The sequence below is a fragment of the Morone saxatilis genome, unplaced genomic scaffold (assembly GCF_004916995.1).
Source record: "Morone saxatilis isolate NCDOM2014 unplaced genomic scaffold, NCSU_SB_2.0 Contig16, whole genome shotgun sequence".
Taxonomy (NCBI): Eukaryota; Metazoa; Chordata; class Actinopteri; family Moronidae; genus Morone; species Morone saxatilis.
In genome coordinates this window covers 2,259,994-2,279,323 of record NW_023339718.1, presented here as the reverse complement: position 1 = coordinate 2,279,323, position 19,330 = coordinate 2,259,994, and the positions used below count along the sequence as shown (strand labels likewise).

At 43.1% G+C, this 19,330-nt stretch overlaps 1 protein-coding gene across 3 annotated transcripts in view; it reads left to right on the top strand.

The window, feature by feature from the left end:
- The window catches only part of LOC118325524 (tetratricopeptide repeat protein 28-like), a 163,439-nt gene that overhangs the window by 94,309 nt on the left and 49,800 nt on the right, over positions 1-19,330 (top strand). For all 3 annotated transcript variants that reach the window (XM_035658232.1, XM_035658231.1, XM_035658233.1), the window contains 3 exons: positions 1,973-2,120; positions 7,612-7,884; positions 9,516-9,646. In XM_035658232.1, the coding sequence (XP_035514125.1) occupies positions 1,973-2,120; positions 7,612-7,884; positions 9,516-9,646 (552 nt within the window). The remainder of the gene's footprint in view (positions 1-1,972; positions 2,121-7,611; positions 7,885-9,515; positions 9,647-19,330) is intronic.

Sequence of the window (19,330 nt, the reverse complement as noted above, 5' to 3'; positions counted from 1 at the left end):
CAGCCTTATGTAGGACAGGATGGGGTAAAATAAAAGGATAAAAAAAAAGATGCCAATTTTAGTTTGAAGCGGGCCTTGTTTTATTCATCTTTCTTCTCGTCCTCTATCCCTGGCCGTCTCAGTAAGGGCACGGCGCTTAAGAGAATGAAAGAAAGATCTCTGGGTGAGCAGTCATATTGTAGGCTAAATCTAATCAAAGGGAGAAGTGCTTTTAAATGTCTTTTGTTCCCCTGGGCGAAACGTTTGTGGGCCTCTCCACTCTCGCCAGTGCGTCCTGCCCAAACTCCACCGCCACTAGATGCAATTAATATTGAGCGGATACCCTGGCCTGCACCCCCCTCATATAATAACAGTGTTAGAACAAAGGTTAATGCTTTGAATCTAATCTCTGTCCTCGTCATTTTCAATGGAGTTGTGATGCAAGCGAATGGAGGTAGAAATGTTGAGGAGGGCAGCAGGTCTGGAGAGAGATTGGTAGTCATTGGGAGGCTCGGGCGGAAGCAAAATTAATTACTGGTCTCTATAAATTCAATGTCATGTCTCATTTTCCTTAATCCTCCCCGCCTTTTTCACTTCCTTGTGGTGCTAACAGAGAAGCTTGGGAAGACTAATGAAAAGGCCTCTTAGATGCTAATGGCAAATTAGCCTTCGTGTCACTTTGGGAAGCTGTGAGTGGAGTGACTGCCTATTCAGTGAGGGGGTGGCCAGACAGCAGCCTGGACTGCTGCTGCCCCACACACACACACACACACACACACACACACACACACGAACCAACACACAAGAGCACTGGAGAGGGGAAGGTTGGGACTCGGAACATGACAGATAGTTTTAATTTTAGACAGATTCTGTAGTTTCTTTGCCTCACACAACGCTTATCCCTCATTCTCCACCATGCTTTGCTGCTGTAATTGTGTGTTTCTGACACACGAGCCCAGATATGACTATTCTGAGAGACAGTTTGCTTTCTCTTGGGGGGGATTTAGTGGTTTGGATCGTGAGTAATGAGCTGGATCTAGTTCCAGCTCTCTTTGCTGCTGTTGTTAGACTGGACCAGAGTCAGGTTTAACAACTCACCAGGATTACTGTCTGATCAGGCCTCAGACACAAACATACTGAGTCACAAACTTGCTTGGATAAAACATCTCTTTTTTTCTGGGTGAGTCCAAACAGACTGAATGCAGAAAAAAAAAAAAAACAGTTATTGATGGGGCTTTGGATCTCAGAGACAGCGTCTGTTTTAGTTTTCAATCTGAAGAATGTTCCAAAACATTTTAGTCTCTCACAGAAAGATACAGTATGTCAGCAGTCGCATGTAGTTTATTTCTCAGTGGTGCTGAATTATTATACTTCCAACAATGTGACTTGGATGACAAATGCAGTTAATTTTTGTCTGCTTGAAGAGCTAGTCATGTATCTAAGACAAGACACGAGCACACATCTGATGTAAAAATATGGCAAAAACAGACTCCGGACAGTTGTGATATTGTTTTATAACTGCGTCCTGACAAAGGGAATGCACAATCTGAAGTATTTATGGTGTTCTTTTATAGGGCTACAGACTTGACTAAGTATCTCTCTCTCATTCTCCTTTTTATTTCTGTCTACTATTTTCTAGCACAGCCAAAGAGAAATCCCAGTGCTCTACTTGTGTGCAGTTCGCTCCCACAACAAACAGAAGAAAAAAAAAAATCGAATAGAAAAACAATAGTTGCTCCTGAGAAGGCAGCCAGCCAGAGTGTAACATGTGCATTTATGTAAAACTTATAATCCAATTAACAAGTACAAAAAACCCAGTGATCACTCCATTATGGGAATACAAAAGAGAGAGGTGCCATGTTCAGAAAACTGCTCATGTGGAGAAAATGCAAATGGCGTGAAATGAGTGTGTCTGGTAATGTGTTTGTATAAACCCCACGCTGTGGCACCTAGACTGAAACCCTGATGATTCTGTCTCTCTCTCCTTCCACAGGCATACTTCCGACAGGGTGTTGCCCTTCAGTACCTTGGTCGTCATGCCGACGCACTGGCCGCCTTCGCCTCTGGGCTGGCCCAAGACCCCAAGAGCCTGCAGCTGTTGGTGGGCATGGTCGAAGCTGCCATGAAGTCGCCATTACGAGGTAAGAAATGAAGTTGCTGAAGGTGCTCGTATGCGTGTGGTGACAGGGAGTTCATGCGTGTGCGTGTCACTGTCTGTCTGCTTCACCATCTCCACATGTTTTGTCCTACAGCTTGTCTCTGAGATAATCCTCACACTCTGTCAGTCAGTAAGCGTGTTGGGGTGACTTTACCTGTCAGTTTTTTTACCCGTTCAGCAGGCAGCCACCTTTCTATCTGTCCGTCTTTCTGTCTTTGTGACTGACTGTTGGTGTCAAGCACTTACCTCCGGACTTCGAGGCCTGACGTCTGCAGCTTCAGCATATCTTATTGTCATTCGGGTTGATCACACACACAGATAGCCCCTTATCTTAATGAGCATCCAACACTAATGCCATTGTCTGTATCTGCCCCTGTGTAAGCCCTTTTCCTGAAGCTGAGTAGATTCATAAGTAGCGTATTCAAGCCAAGATTATTACTAAAATGTGTTCTCTCTGTTATGCATTATTATCTGTTGTATCAGCCAACTGCAGTGACCTGATTGTCCGTGAGTAATCAGTGTGGGCCAGCCTAATGAGCCTCAAAACAAACCTGGCAGCAATTTTCCTTCAGATGACCACTGCGGAGGATTTAATATTCTTCAGATCTGGATGGCACTGTCAGCCAACATAGACTGAGTCATCCTGCAGTCATGCTTTGTCATCATCTCTTTTCCAAACGGTGCTGAAAACTGCGCCTGTGAATAAATGTGGCCTTGTTTTATAATCCAAATTTACTGAACTGTACAATGAGATCAGCAGCTCTGAAGCTGCTTTGTTCGGAGAGGAATCAGTTTTCCTTTGATTGAATACAGTGCTCCTCTGAATATTTGTGTGCAAATGCAGAAGAAAAAAAATATTGCAAAGAGAAAAAAGAATGGAGAGCCCATCTGTGCGACATTGAGTGCATAAGCCTGTCACTGGAGCCAAAACAAGAAAAGGGTTTGGGTGCGAGCCCAGACCCGAGCATCGTGGACCAGAATGGGCCCTCTCTGTAGGGGAAGACCAACATTTAGCCCAAGCCATTTAATCTCTTAATTGTTTACCCTATTTCCCACAGTGCCAGGCAACCAGCGAAGGACCTAATCCAAGGTGTGTTGAGGAGAGGTAGCTAGGTCAAAGGATTAGGAGCAATGATCCTCTCAGAGGGGCTCCTGGCACAGGGGGACGATAATCAACGTTACGCCAGAAAACAGGGAGGATAATCACTGTTACTCAGCCAAAGTCCCCTGATAAGTGAAAGGTAGGCGAGCGTTGTTTTCTCGCCTTCAGGGAGGAAGAATGCCAAGTTCCTGCCAGCCTTATTTTATTTTTATTCTATTTCTAATACATACATCTATATATATATTTGCCATTTTACTTTATTTTGGATAGTGACAGTAGAGAAAGACATGAAAGGCAGAGGAGAGAGATGGAATGACATGGAGCATCGAACCTCGGCCTTGATATGGGCGCCCCTCCTGACAGCGGTATTTATTGGCCTCATAGCACACTCACCCTAAGAGTCACCTTGTTGATTACTTCACCCAACAATGAAATTTCACCTGAGCAATGCCAAAACTGTCAAAAACCACCTTAAGCCACGAATATGGCCCGTCAGGTTGCTAAAAACCTGTATACATGAAGCCATTGTTCTCAGGTGGTTTCCCACCTGCTTGTTTCGGGTTGTAACAACATTGTAATTACACTGAAAAGTTGTAATGCCTTTGTAATTACACTTAAATCTCTTATAGCAGTTCTGTAAACCCTGCACTATTCCTTTATGCGTATAAACTCAATGTTGCTGCCATGTTGCCAAGAAAGAGCGGATTGTGTCTAGCTTTGGTTGCAGTGTTCACTTATCTTAGTCATTTATCTTACCACAGACAATCTCAACACACTGTGATGTTTACAGTCCTCCCAAAGCACCTATATGTTTGTTTTTTGCCACAAAGCAAAGAGATTCACATCCGCACCAAAATAAGAAAATAAATAAATTAGGATAGAGAGAGAGAATCAAATATACTTTTTCTAATAGAACAATATCAAGGCATATGTCTTCAAGGACACAGTGTGTAGTGAATTCATCAAAGCTTGATTTCTTCCCGCAGTAAATTTAATAATATATGTATAATACCCCAATTCTTAGTGTGTCGTATACAATTCAACCATCTCTGCCTGACACACACTCCTCCTTGCAAAGATCAAAGTTTCTTCTCATTATCCCAGAGTCAAGCAGCTGTTGTTCTCTCATGTGACTCATACTGTATTTCCCTCAACAAAGGGCTCTCACACAAGTGGAAACTGGTGCAATCTCACCTCCTTCTTCTTACTGTATCCGTCTCTTCCCGTCTGCCACTCTTGATCACCCTGGCAGAAATTCTTCCTCCAAAATCAGCATTGTCCATCTGCATCATTGAACGAGCGGTGGGAAATCAGCCCCTCGCAGTTTTATCTATTGGAGGATGTGTTTTACTATGTATGTAATCACATGGGTAATATTCTTACTATTCATCCTGCTCCAGTTCTGTCTCTCACTCAGCTGCTGGGGGCCAGAGAGAGTGCAAAGGGTCCATTAGCCGTTAATTATTGGATTGTTTTCCACATATGGGGACTGAAAAGGGGCTTTTCACTTGAAGATCCCTCCAGATAAACCATAGAAGAGATGGTTTCACAGTGTGGCAGTTATTGACCCAGGCTGGATCATTTGCCATTAAAAAGCTTGTCCTTTAACCAGAGGATTTAGAGCCTGTTTTCATTAGCATCTATCCTGCTGAGGATCCTTTGAGCAAAGTGCTTTTGATTCTTAAACACTATGAGTGCCAGACGGGTTACTATGTAACTTACACTGTCATCTGACCTTTGCTGACAATTGTTTCCACAGAGATCATAAAGGAAACGCATTAAAGGATAAGGGTTATTATATTTAATATTTTCTTATTATCAACAAATCCAATAAAACCAAAACCAACTGATCTAAGCCAAAGCCTGTTTCACTGGGTGACATGTTCCTTCATCACAATCAAAATGAGCGCTGTACTTTATCTGGAGATGATTCCACATGCACCTTTCTACTAGGGTTGTGTTATTGGCAAGAATCTGGCAAAGTATCATGATACAGGGGTTACATTCAATATATTGCAACAATTGCAATACTGCAAGCAAGGCGAGATATTCCAATTTTTTCAAAAACCAATTTCAGGAAAACAAACCAACATATGCATAAAATCTGAGTTATAAAAAATGCTACGCAATCAGAACAGCAGGATCTGTATTGTACATTGTTGCATTTGTCACAATCCCTGTAACATCTGCTATCTAGCGGTCGGGGGGGTTTAAACACAACACAAAATGAACCACTGCCACGAATCTTTGCATGTAAACCATTAATTAAACATCAATGCAGTGTTTCTGAGAATTTATACAGTGTCACAAAACACAATATCGTGATACTCAAGTATTTCGATTTATTCTTACACCCCTACTTTCTACTGCTGTAAATACCCACAAGCTGGTTGCTGTGCTTAACACGTTGCTGGTTTTGGTATTTTCATGGGATTTGTTAACAGTTACAAAAGTATAATATCACCAGCCTCATCCTTTTTAAAAAGCCAAACTTAAAAACAATAGTCTAATCTCTAGTGTTTATCTTGTCATAACCACACATGAAAACATACTGGTTTTATAATTTTATGATAATAGTAACATCATAATGCTCATTTTATCCAGTAATATTGTTTAGTATCAGTAGTTTACATAAATGCCAAAAACAACATTTAAAAAATACTTTTTTATATATTATTTCACGTCCTCTATGATCCTCAAATACAGGAGAGAGAGTGCATGCCGTATGTTTTCACATGAGATGTTAGGCAGAATAACTTTTTGGTACATTGCAAATATGTATTTCCGCCCACAAGTATACTGTCATTACAGTGAGGTGTGGCTCTGGCTGCAAAAACAACCTTAAAACGCCTTTCTTACAAGACAAAAGGGGCGAAATGACTCTCTGTTATGACTTTCTGTTCAGCTGTGTGTATGTCAGTGAGATAGCGGTTGTAATTCTTGCTTCATATCTCGATACAAGGCTCAGTAAACACTTAAGCTCTTGCATTTGACTTTGTGTGCGTGCGTGTGCCTGTGTGTGAAACAACACACTTGAATGTTGTCATAACTACCTGTTTATGAATGCAGCAGCCATGACACCTTTTTAAAAAATGATTCTCTCAGTGTTTGATTTATGACTCAGCTCTCCATGTCACTCTGAAAGCAATTACAAGCTATGAATGGATATTATATGCACGCACTGTCTCTGTAAGCACGACATTCTGCCAAGTGCTGGAACAGAAGCAATGCTCTTGAAAGAACATCATCAGTTATGCTTTTGAGTGCTTGTGTGGGGAAGCATCGCATATTGTGTGTGTGTGTGTGTGTGTGAGTGTCTAGGTGAATTAGTATCTGTGCGTATTTCCAAGAACTATTGAGTTTGTTCAGATATTGCGACTGTATACTAAATGTTTGTCTAAACAAATGAAGGAAACAGTTTATGAAACCCTTGTGCCTTATGTGGAAATGGAGACACACAACCACACATAGGCAGTTTGTACAGGCACAGTAACACCAAGCCGTCTACTGTAAAGTGCTTTGACCTAATTAGTAGCAACTCTGCTCAAAATATTTGCAAATACGGGGCCATGAGTATTAAGCATCCCCCTGATACACTCCTAAACATGAATGTAAATATACACTGACACACACAAATACGTCAATAGACACAAAGACACACACTTGGGCGAGCCTCCCTTGCCCCCCCTTCCTGTTGTTCGATGTTGGTGTCTGCCAGAGGGCTTTGTAATCTGAAGGGGCTGTGGATCCCGAATCCCGGGCGGCCCACCATTGATTTATGTCATTGTGTGCATTTTCAGCCTCTTCAAAGGTCACCTTGTATGTCTCCTTTACTCTGCATTCATCTGGTGCTGCTACTGTTGTGCATTGGCTGCATTAGTTTCCCCATCACTCCTTAAACTCTATCTCAAAACCCATTCAGCCGGCCTGTATTCTCTCAAACAACCATATCGACTGACACGGAGAGAAGGCAGAAATATAATTTCGCTGTGAGGTTTGTGAAGACAGTCACCCACAATGGTCTAAACTTGTGCCATTTTTATGCAGCGCTGTTGGAAATTGCCTGAGATTACCCCAGTCAGAGTGGAGGGAACAGAGAAATGGCTCATATGATGACTTATTGTCAAATTGTCAGTGAGAGCCGTCACTCAGCCAAGCTACAGACTATGCTTATCCAGGAAGACAAAACACAGCCACTACCAGAGAAAAGCAGAATTCAGACAGAAGTCACATTTGTCTGCTCTGGTAAACACGTAACACAGTGACTGCAATCAGAGTCAGATATATTGTTGTCAGTCACCATGTCACCATGTTTTGGCATATTTTGGAATCTGTTTCTAATCTCTGTCTTACTCATGTCCTTCCTGCGCAGAGTCTCTCGAGCCCACCTATCAGCAGCTGCAAAAGATGAAGCTGGACAAAAGTCCCTTTGTGGTGGTGTCTGTGATTGGCCAGGAGCTGCTGACAGCAAGCCACCACACAGCCTCTGTTGTGGTTCTGGAAGCCGCTTTGAAGATCGGCACATGCAGCCTCAAGCTACGCGGCTCCGTCTTCTCGGCCCTCAGCAGTGCCCACTGGTCCCTGGGCAACACCGAGAAGAGCACTGGCTACATGCAGCAGGACTTGGAGGTGGCCAAGACCCTAGGTAAGATGTCTGAACTGGGAGAAAAAGGAAAAAGGAAGGATTCAACTAATTTTTACTTTTGTTACCAAAATAACTTTTTCTCATATTTGCTGGAACCTTCACTATATCCTGGCAGTAGTACACGAGACAGATAATCTGGAAAGAATCCAATTCCTCTGACTCCTACTTGTGCTGCTAATGGCATTTGCCAGAATACACCAATCAGAGCCAATAAAGATAATTGACTGTTGAGTCTCATTCCAAAGTTGTCAAATACCGACACTTTGATGACCTGGGAATGAGACTCAACAATCAACTATCTTTCTCAGACATTTTTATAAAAGTTGCCTACAGCAACTTTAACACTGCGATATGCAGAAGACAATGTTTCAGAGGCCAAGGTGACATTGTGAATGTACTCACTGTGTCCAATCAACACTCCAAAAATCAAAGGGTATTTATTTTACAATTATATAAAACAAAGAAATGTAAAAAAATCTTTTTAAATCCATTGATTTTCTGTTAACATTCTAAACGTAGATTTTGAATATACACCTGCTAAACATCAACCTGTCTACATTATCAGTGTGAGCATATTTGCTAGAACACTACTTTGGTCCATACCTCCTTTGGCCGTCACTATTTTAGGTTTTGCCGCTCCCAGTGACTGGAAACAGTTACAGAAGTCACTAATACTGCACAACCTTATTCCATTATCCTCCTTTAATAACTCATTACATACGATAGTTTCTGATCACTGCAGCTGATTTAGAAAATTATATATATTAGCACGCAAACATTAGCATTTAGCTCAAAGCACCACTGTGCCTAAGTATAGCCTTAAAGAGCGGCTAGCATGGCTGTAGATTCTCAGTCTTGTTCTTTTGTATCTTCATGAAAGCAGAATGCCAGCATATTTTTTAAATGTTTGCCTAGCCTTGCTGCGAAGGAATACAAAAAACAATATTTTGTTTACCTGGGACAGATTTTTGTCCCTTAGTGTTTTTCCCCTTTTGAACATCTTTCACCAGGATGTAAGGTAATTTAAATTTGCAAGAAACTGACAGGATGCGACCCACTTATTTCCTCAAAAATAGATGTATGGATACGCTGTGTGGGTGTTAATATAGGGAGAGGAGGAAGGGTCTGAGAGAATGGCAGTAAGGGAAATAAAAAACTTGGTGGTAAGATAAGGAAAAAAAATGAAAACAGAGAGTAGCACAGACTGGCTCCACTCTTCTCACCCCCACACAGTTTGACACATGACTGGGCAGAGCAGCTGGAGATAAGGAGCTGTGGTTCTCAGGTGGAGCACAGAGACTTGTGCTTTACTTTGGCCCTGTCTGTGGGGCCTCTCTGTCAGGCAGAAATAATAAGGCTTTCCCCTCTCACCCTCTGGAGCATTGAGATCAACACAACCAGCTGTCAGGGAAGCTGCTCTACTGTGGAGAACTTATAACGGCCACTTTCCCTTTTAAGGGTGCGGTGGCATGTCAGTGGCATCGATGTGGTTCATCACATCGCTGTTCAACAGTGGCAGTGGGATGATGTGAAATAAACACCAGCTGCTTTGTAATCATGTAGACTGTACCGTAAATATGCTTTCTTGGCTCTTTTCCCCCCTCATCTCTTTTTGGGTTTTTCCTCTTCAGGTGACCAAACAGGGGAATGCCGTGCTCATGGAAATCTGGGCTCGGCATTCTTCTCCAAGGGAAACTACCGCGAAGCTCTGACCAACCATCGCAACCAGCTGGTTCTGGCCATGAAGCTAAAGGACAGAGAGGTAAGAGGCAAACACTTGCAGGGTTTAAAAGCATTTACAGCAGTCAGAAATGAATAGAGCAGGCTAGCTGTCATTGCAGAGGACAATGAATGAAGGTTAAAAAGTTATTTTTTTCTCTTAGTCTCTTATCATTTTGTAGGTGTGGGATTGTGCTGTGCCCAGCATTCCTCTGTTCTGGATGTTTAGAGGGTATCTGAAGGAGCAGTCTGAAGGACACAGCGATGCTGCTGCTTTTTGTCTATTTAAAAACATGGGTGTCAAGTTGGTGTGGAGAACACATGAAGGTGATGGGGGAGGAGAGAGAGCGAGGCAGTTGAAGGAAAGGCCAATAGGATAGCCTCAGCAGCTGGTTCACCTTGTTATCCATGCAAACCATTTATGCAGATATTATGCAGATGTTTATCTGGTCCATGTAGCAGTAAGTCTGGGGCTTTGTAACATACGCCTGGTTTGGAATGTAATTTACACAGATTAAGTTGTTTGAATATGGGGCAGAGAGAGGAAAGAAGAGTCGGAGGGAAAGAAGAAAAATTAGGAGATGGAGGGAAATTAGTTAGGCAAACGGATCCACTTTTCTTTACTGTTTGGTGCCCTCTTTCTCTCTTCACTCTGTCTTTCACTCCTCTCTCTCCCTCTCTCCCTGTCTCTGCCCGACCCTCTGTGGTCATTGTTGGAGGGTGACAGGTGCTTGTTCCAACACAATTCCCGTCACACGGGGAGAAGAATGGCCTCCGTTTCCCCTTCATTCCTTATCCTCCCCACCAGGCGGGCAGCCCTGCTTGTTTGTGTTCCCTGATATCAGGAGACATTTAAACAGTCCAGTCAAACGCAGCACAATGCACCAGGATGAAACTAACGGTTGAAGAATGAGGCCCGAGGTCCCTTTGACATCTCTCCCTCCCATAGTTTGAGGATGTGTGCAGAGCAGAAGTATGATTATGAGTCTGCAGACACCAGTGCCAGAAACCTCTGTCATGTAATGAGGTTAGAGAGAGAGATGGGTGAGAGACATAGAGGACATATGCAAAGTCCTCAGTGTGCGCTCTAAGGGTTTGACTGCTCGGCACATGGTTGGCTGTAGCAGTAATTGGATGGCCAAATGTCTGATTAAATGTTTTAACTTGTTTGTGTATGTGTGCGAGTGTGTATAAAGACATATATATGTATAGACTAGTATGATTCTGCTCCTACTTACATTTAAAGATCTAGTAGTACAGTATAAATATATAATTATCAAACTGCTGTAATCCATAGTGCAGCACATATTTAGAAGCCTGTGCTGCTCACATATTGCTTCTTAGTGGAAAACAATACCCAAACTGCACCCCCATTCTTCCACACAAATGGCCAATGGCTCATGGGTGCCTGAGTGTCCTGGGGCCCAGTGGAGGTCATTGAACACCACTAATAGTTGCATCATATACAACACGTCCCGATTGGCCCTGCATGGCCCACCCTACTGCCCCACCACTCTCCTCCTGTTCCTCTGAAGGCCCCCTAATCAGAGTCATATGTGTGTCACACCACCTGGTCTCCCTCAGAACACACTGGAGCCTGGTGGATAGCTCATTACGGCCGGCCTGTTGTTTTTGTTTCTGATGTGGACGTTTTATCTGGCCTCTCTGAAACTGAGGTCACTTCCTAGAGGCCGGGGACAGGATGTTGTTCCTGACTGGATTTTCAGTGTGAGGCCTACAGTGTAGGAGTGTGGAGAAGAGACTGAATATGTGGCATCGATTCCAATCGTCAGTGATACAGGAATATGTGCCATATGTGAATTGAAACAACTTTAATTAGAGTGCATTGCAGTTGCTGAGAATTTCCTGGAGACTTTAATGAAATCATATACAGTTAGATGTTTGATGTGATAAAAGGACCTGGTGGACCATGTGGCTTTGATATGACGTGGGATGTGGCTTTTGATTCTATTGAGCTTCAGGTTTTGATCATGTGGGTAAAAAGCTTGAAAGATGATAAAAGACACATTTAAATGAACTCTGTGAACTTGTTGCAGTTTGTGTGTGTATGTTTGTGTGTGCGTAACCAACCCTAGTCTTTTTTTTTTGTGTCCGGTGTTTGATTTCCACCTTTAAAGGAAAATCCGTTATAATGAGATTGTGCTCATCAAGTTAATTGCTGACATCTGGGCAACCTGTTGGCTTGATTACAACCTGTCTGAACGTTTGAACGCTTGTATTTCTTTCCACGTTGGACTTCGTTGTAGCATTGTCGCCATGCTTCCAGATCTCGGCAATTACACTGGAGAGTACAATGTGGTGCTGGGCGGTATGACAAAAATCTGTATCACAGCATTTTTTAAGCACACCGTTTCATGGTGTATAACACATCTACTGTTAGGAGCACATAGAATTTAAAACATTTTAATGTATATACTGAAGTTTTGATGGAATCAGAATGTAAACCATTTTGCTGAAAGGTAGTAAAAACAAAACCTAAAAATAAAAAAGATATGACAACTTTAACATTGCTTCCTTTTCAAAGCAAAATATGTTATGTAAATATGTAATAAACTGACATAAATTAAAAGTACATAAGTATTCAGAGAGATATTTCTCCAATGTTCTATTAAGAAACAAATTGTCACAAATTGTTAAATTGTAATATGTTAAATAGAGTTAGTTGTGGGTTATTAATTCTTGTGTTATAAAGTTATTACTGTTAAGAAGAAGTAAGAAGGGTACACAGTTAATAGGGTTCCCAATGCAGCTACACAGACAGGCCCAACAGTAGTGCATTCAAAGTTACAGCAGTTGTTTCAGCTGTATTATACTAGCTATGATACTTTACTTTAATACAGGAAATTAAAACCGGTGTACTGGTTTATCCGATATATCGCCCAGCACTTGTACAACGTCATCATAACTGTTAGAAATGTTGGCCAAAATTCACTATACTACCTAAAGCCATAAGGGTGGCAATATAATATACTCTTTGTTAATAGCAACATTTATCTTTAATGTATGTCTATTACTTAGTATGCTATTACCGCAACTAATACTAAGTAGTAGTGTAACTCAAAGCTCTGGTTTACCACAACACTTCAGCTACTAGTCTCTGCTACAGGGTGAACAGTGGCCTCTGTGTGATGAAAGAGCAGAGAAAGACAAAAAGCAGAGATTCCAGATGAGTGTTGTCTATAAATCAAGAGGCAGTACAGTACCTGGGTCCTGTTATATCAGTGAAGTAGCCGTGCATGGGATCTCTTTTCATCTCCTAATAACCAGGGAAGAAAATCTCTGTTGTGGCTCTTTACGGCACACTGCAGCAAAAAAAAATGGCAAGCCTAGTGTTGGCCACTTGCCTGTAGCTGACCTGCAGACTCTGTGACACTAATAAATCCTGAATCTGACCAGGAGACACATCCATAAAGAACTGAAAAACTGAAGAAAAAAAAGAAAACAAAACAGAAAAGATGGCCGAGCTGGGGAAAGGCTCAAAGAGTGAGTGCTCTGTCATCCGCGACTGGGACTGGGAGCTGCGGTCCAAACTAGTGAGGTCATAGGCTAGCGTGAAGTTAGTGTTTTTCTTTAGCTTGCTGCCTTTTGGAAATATCCTTAGCAGATTTTCAGTTGTCATATATACTGCAAATAGAACATCAACACACTCCCTAGTCTTTCTAGCTGTGTGTGTCTTTTCCAACTTTTGTTTTTGTCCCAGTTTCCACACCTGGCTTTATCCAAGGCCTGCCAGTAACCATCTTTAACAAAGGCCTTCTCTGTCATTGTGAAACAAAGCTGTTAAACTAGGTCTTTCCTCTCCAAACTCCCTCTCCCGTCCCCTCTGTTTGTCTGTGACGTTTTCATCTTAAATAGTAGGTTTAACTAGAAGGAGGTAACCCCTAATTTGGGGTGTGAGTATTTAGGAGAAACTGAGGCGGGCTGGCAGTGGTGCACTCTGTAATTATGTCTGTGTGTGATGTTGAAAAGAGTCTCCGCTGCTGACTCCCCCAACCCCAAGTTGAAATGGAAATCACGATCAGGGAAAAGTAAAAAGGATACAAACAATGTTTTTTTCCATAGGCTCCGCAGTTCTTCCCTGTCTCCTACCGCCATTCTCTTTTTTAACTCTGGCTTTTGTTTATCTATGCTCCCTCTCCCTCTCGCTCCGTCTGCCGAAAGGAATTTACTCAAACTTTGCCCCTCACTCTGAAAGTGACACGGACTATTTCATCATGGGTGTTTATCTTGCTGCTAGTTTGGGGGCTGTGTGGATCCTGCTGGACCCTCGTTGGTATAATGAGGCTGAGGGCTGAGAGATGAGCCTCTAAATAAGGGGTGAGGAAGAGGGCTAAGTGTGGGTGTTCCTCTTGTCAGGGTCAGGGTTTGTCAGTGTTTGTCAGCACTCTAGCAGAGGAGGGGATCATTAAGGAGTCATTAGGGTATGGACGTGTGCCTCCGCCGCCTTTCTTGGGGCCCACGCTAATAGAGGGTGGCAGAGGGGGGAACTTGGCACCTCTGTCTCTTTTCTTTTGCCTCCACTGCTTTGCTGATTAAGGAGGAGGATTTGGGGATGATTAGAGGGGCTAATTTAGTTGAAATGTTGGGTGGGGGACAGGAGGAGAACGGTGTCCGACTAAATGAAAGGCAACACTTCTCTTGCTCACTGTGCACACTTCATAGGGCAAGGTAGTCTGTGAGTGCACTCGGCTGTTGATATTACTTTTACAGTAAAACCACTATGAGCAGTAGTACCATATACAGAAGTACTGAGGCACAGAGCTGGCCATGGTGCAGCGGCTCTAACAGCATGTCCAGCCCGCTGTGCCTTAATGACACACAGGCTCTCCTCGGCCCAGTGGTTTAGAACTGCTCTACAGCAGCTCGCTTAGCCATGAATCACGAGAGATGGACGGCAAGCATCGGCCAATGGGCCATGACCAGAACTGGGAAGCAAGGGTTTGTGTGTGTCTGTGTGTGTTTGTGTGTGTATTAATGGGAGTGCACATCTGTGTTCCCATATTCCAAAGTCATGTGAATGTGTCATGTTTGTCTTGGAACATTTCAGTGTGTGTCATGCAGGATTGTAAAATGTGAGATGGTTTTCCACCATAAAGGTTTGTTTGAGCTGCCCTCAGGATTTATTCCTCTTAATTTGATTGTTGTATCAGTATATATGCCTATGTGTGTGCAGGGGAGTGAGAGACAGCGTGTGTGAATGTCTAACTGACGCCTGTGGCTATGATTTGTGCTTGTACAGGTTGCAGTGTAATGGTGTATGTACTGACTTACCATGCCCTGCAACATACCGTTGACCCAGAACATGGAGCTTTGCGTGTGCATGCAGAGCAAAATCGAGGTTCATAAACATGCATTTCCTGTGTGTGTGTATGCACATGTATGCAAACGTGCGCGTGTGCCCTGTGCATTTGCTGCATTGGAGGTGACGCAGCTTTGTGTCTCCCCCAGTGGAGCATTTGGAAGGCTGTCAGAGAGATGAATGACTGCCGTTATATCGACTACTGCTCTCTGCCTCTCTGCTACCTCCTCCCACTCTCCTTCCTCAGTGCCCCATGCTCCATTTCTCCTTCCCTCCGCCCTTCCACATCACCTCTGCTTCCTTTCTTTACTTCTCTTCCATCTCTGTCCCTGTTTGTCTTATCCCTTCTCCATTTTACAGAATCTCAGACCATGTCACCATATTATGTGGGAGAGTGGCCTTTAGAGAGAGCCGACACAATCCACTTTTAAAGGATTCTTCGCCATCAGGGGCTTGGATTTTAAAATTGGCTCGACAAAGCTGAATGCTGTATGGACTCCTACATTTACTGATTAAAGCGTCAATACACAAGCATCACAAGCCCTGCCGTTAATGCTACTCTAACAAGACCTTAATCTAAACACTGCAGTGTGTTGTGTGGATTGCACTGCTCACAGTCGGGAAGTTGAGTAATTTGTCTTGAATATTACTCCTTGTCTATCTTTTTCTCCCTTGCTGCTCCAATCAAGGGCAATACAGTGGGACAGATTAGATCACAAATAAACAGTGACATGGTCACAGGAGACTCCCTCACTTTCTGATACGCTGTTGTGGTGCACAATATGATTATAGATGACAACCAACAGGCACATAGATAGTACTCATCAGAGGGAGGAGGGAACAGGCTCCTTGGGGTTTCCACTTCACCACAGGACACCGAGTACACCATAGAGCTTTTAATCATTAAGAAAATCAAACGTCCCATCATTAATCTTGGCAGAGGGATTTGATGTCAAACGGAGAGGGGGATGAAGACGGAATGTGCCAACTCATCTTCCCTAGATAATGGCTGACGATAAGGGATGGAGCCCGATTAAAGGCGTCAGCCAGCTGAACATTAGTTCACATGGTTTTGATTGAAATGAATTGCATGTCAGTGTAGCCAACTGAAACACTCCCACCTACATTTCTTCCCAGTGTTTTGAGTGGTCCCATTATAGTTCTCACTTTCAGGAGAGCTTGCAAGTGGCCCGAAGAGGCTGGCTAATTCTTTGGCTTTCAACCTGCGTGATTAATTCATTATCTGATCTCATCAGCGTAATCCTTATTATAGAGTGCGTGAGTCATTTTCATGTAAATTCTGATTTCTGCCATCAGGGGACTCTAGGTGTTATTCACCGATGACCAATAATGCATCAGAGTCCAGACTTGGAGCAGACCTCCCGGCTAAACCTGGCACTCCCTCCTCTTCCTCCCCTCCGGCCTCAGTCCAGCCCAGTCTTCATCCAGGCTGGCCAGAGAGCCATTTAAAGCTGTGGAACTGCATCCCTTTCTCAAGTCCGATCGATAGTGGAGCTGTCAGCAAGACGAATGGAGGCTTTAGGAAGTCCATTTTAATGAAGGAGAAGGAGCAATAGAAAGAGAGGTACTTGGAAAAAAGAGGAAGGGGTAGAAGGAGAGAGGGAGAGCCATGGAAGGTAGTTATGAAGGGAAGGAAGGAAACGTGAGAGAGAAAGGGAAAGAGAGGCAGAGAAGGAATGTGTGTATGTGTTTATTGAACGTGTATGTAGAATTATGTGTGTACTGTGTAACACTGTCTCCAGTGACACGGGTTGGGGAGGGGTGGACTGGGTTGATTTAGCTACAGTAAGACCTATTTCTAGCTCAGCAGTGTGAAATGGCTCCTTAGCTACAGTAACTTGTAAAGCACAGCCCAACACAGAAACCTATATTAGTGGACTGAGGGGATTTCATCTGGCCTGCACACCAACACCACATCAAGTCCTTTGGCTCATGAATCATGTCAGCAGCTCTGTGGTAAAAAGATATTGTTGTGACAAGGGAGAGCTACAAATCCAAGGCAACTCCCGCCACAACTGCCCTCAACCAACATGCTGGCTCGCATCAAAAGATTTGTGTGCATTTGCATTTAGAAGATGTTCTCGGGATCAGACATTTAACTTGGGATTTTGTTAATGTTGTAGTTTTGTTTTCAGCCTGTTTAGTAGGCATTCTTAGAGGATGCCTTTTGCCTTTCGTCAATATGCAGAAAAGGCCGCATGCTAATTGGTGATTAGGAGCTGAGGTCAGAGGTTAGGCACAGCCAGTGGCGTAGACCAGAAATCTCCTCTGGGCAATGGCCCAGTCGAACCCTGTTTTCACTCATTGGAGCAATTACTGGTCCTGATTAGTCAGTGCAGCTTTGGAAATGATTGTCGATTTATGCATATTACCAAACTACTGGTCTGTAACTTTCTGTCCTTATGTTTTAATGAGCATGGCCGTGTTGTACTGTGATACCTGATATAGTGACCATTGTTTAAGGTTTTCCAGACTCTGAAATACAATTAATCAAAAGTAAGCAATAAATGATCTAATACCTGAATCAGCGATGTGTGTATTATTCCTGAGATGATCTTAAAATGCATGTGCAGTTAGTTGGCTTTGTATCCTGCTTCCTACATGAGATATTTACATTACAAAGGAGCTACTGTAAGTTCATTCTCATGGTGGAGTATATTTTGTTCTTCCTCCCCTTTCTCCTGTCTCTGAAACAGGATGCATTGTGAAGAAATTCCCCTCCTCCATCGGTGCTTTCCCTTTCTCTGATCTTTAAAGAGTGAAGTCAAAGATAGGAACCAGATTAGTGATCACCGCTCGCCCATCTGTAAAATAGAGAGGATCTTGTCCTTAGAGATAAGGTGAAATTCAGATGGTGTGTTGGAGTTTAGAACCAGCCTGTGTGTGTGTGTGTTTGGGAATGGTTTCTGTATTACGAGGGAACAAGGGGTCTCCCAGGGAAAGAGAGGTCAGCGCAGCTACAAGCGTTTGATGTTTGCATTATATATAGCTGCGGCACACACTGGGATGTAGGGGACGGCATTTTTGCAGAGTGAGGAAATGGTCTTCTGCAAGACTCCCTGACATCACGCCAAAGACAGGGATTATAGCTCCTCAGTTTGGCTCGGCTCGAGCCTCCTAACAACTCCTATACACTGAGACTTGCTCTTATTCTCTTTCTTGCTCTGTCTCTCTCCACTCTCATCTTTAGCTTTTGTCCCGAGATACAGCAATGTCAGCATTCTTGTCCCTGTGGCACAGTATCCAGACCTTCCCCACTCTTTCTTGGACAGGAGCCCTGTGTCTGTATGAGGAGGTGGAATGTGTCTTTGTGGAAAGCGCTCAGAGAAAGCAATAAAATGGAGAGAAAATACGAGGCCCCAAGTGAGTGAAATGAAAGTACTCCATCTTAGGAGGGGACGGAGGCCTACGGGTTCTACTTATACTTGACCTTGCAGCGCACACAGTATGGTCTCTAAATAACAGTCGAGACAGGCCTTAGCTGGCTACACATCAACCTCAGAAAAAGCTCTTGAATGTGCTGTCTTAAATCGAGAAAGGGACCAAGTGGAATCAAGGTTGTAAAGTATTCAGTAGAGGGCCCAGAGGTAAAGACTGCTCTGGTATTTTATTGTAGCCAGACTCAATTTTGAGAAGTTAGTAGCTAATGCTGGTGCTGTCAGCAGATTTAATTGCACCCATTGGCTTTCGCTTGTGGCAAGGTGTGTCCATCTCAGGTTGGTTCTCTTGTGGTGCCACACGCACAGACAAACACACCCATGCAAAATCGCACACAAATACTTATGAGAATAGTGCTTTAATAGTGGCAAAGGTCTTGGTTTCATACAAAATAGAAATGCTATTTAAATTTCTTCATTATTAATGTGCTAATCCCTATAAACAGATATCTGCAGTCTCGCCACCAGAGGCTAAATCATTGTCAGACGATAGTCGATGGGTGCTGAGATTGTCAGTACGCTCACCCAACTTAAAATCGTGTTTACTTTCCTCGATCGAGACCTCTCATTCGACATACTATAACAAATAATGCTGTATTTTCATCTTTACTACACAGAGCACTGTGCTTTACTGCCTTATTGATTGATGTTTTTTTAAGACTATGCTATCTCATGCTAAAGTATACCTCAGTTTTTACCTTTTTACATGCGGAGGAGCTGGCGGAGTGTTTTCACCGCTGACTAGTGCCTGCAGTCTTCGTCTCACGCTGCATAAAACCTCGAGTAAAAAAAAAAAATGTTGCTCAAGAGAGAAACCCCATGTTTAAAACATGTGCACATTACTCACCACTGCTCATAAAGCTTATTCCTATGAGTGCATGGTAATAATTGAAGGTGACTCATATGAGCATATAAACATTGTGATGTGGATGAAGTGGTTATGTTTTTT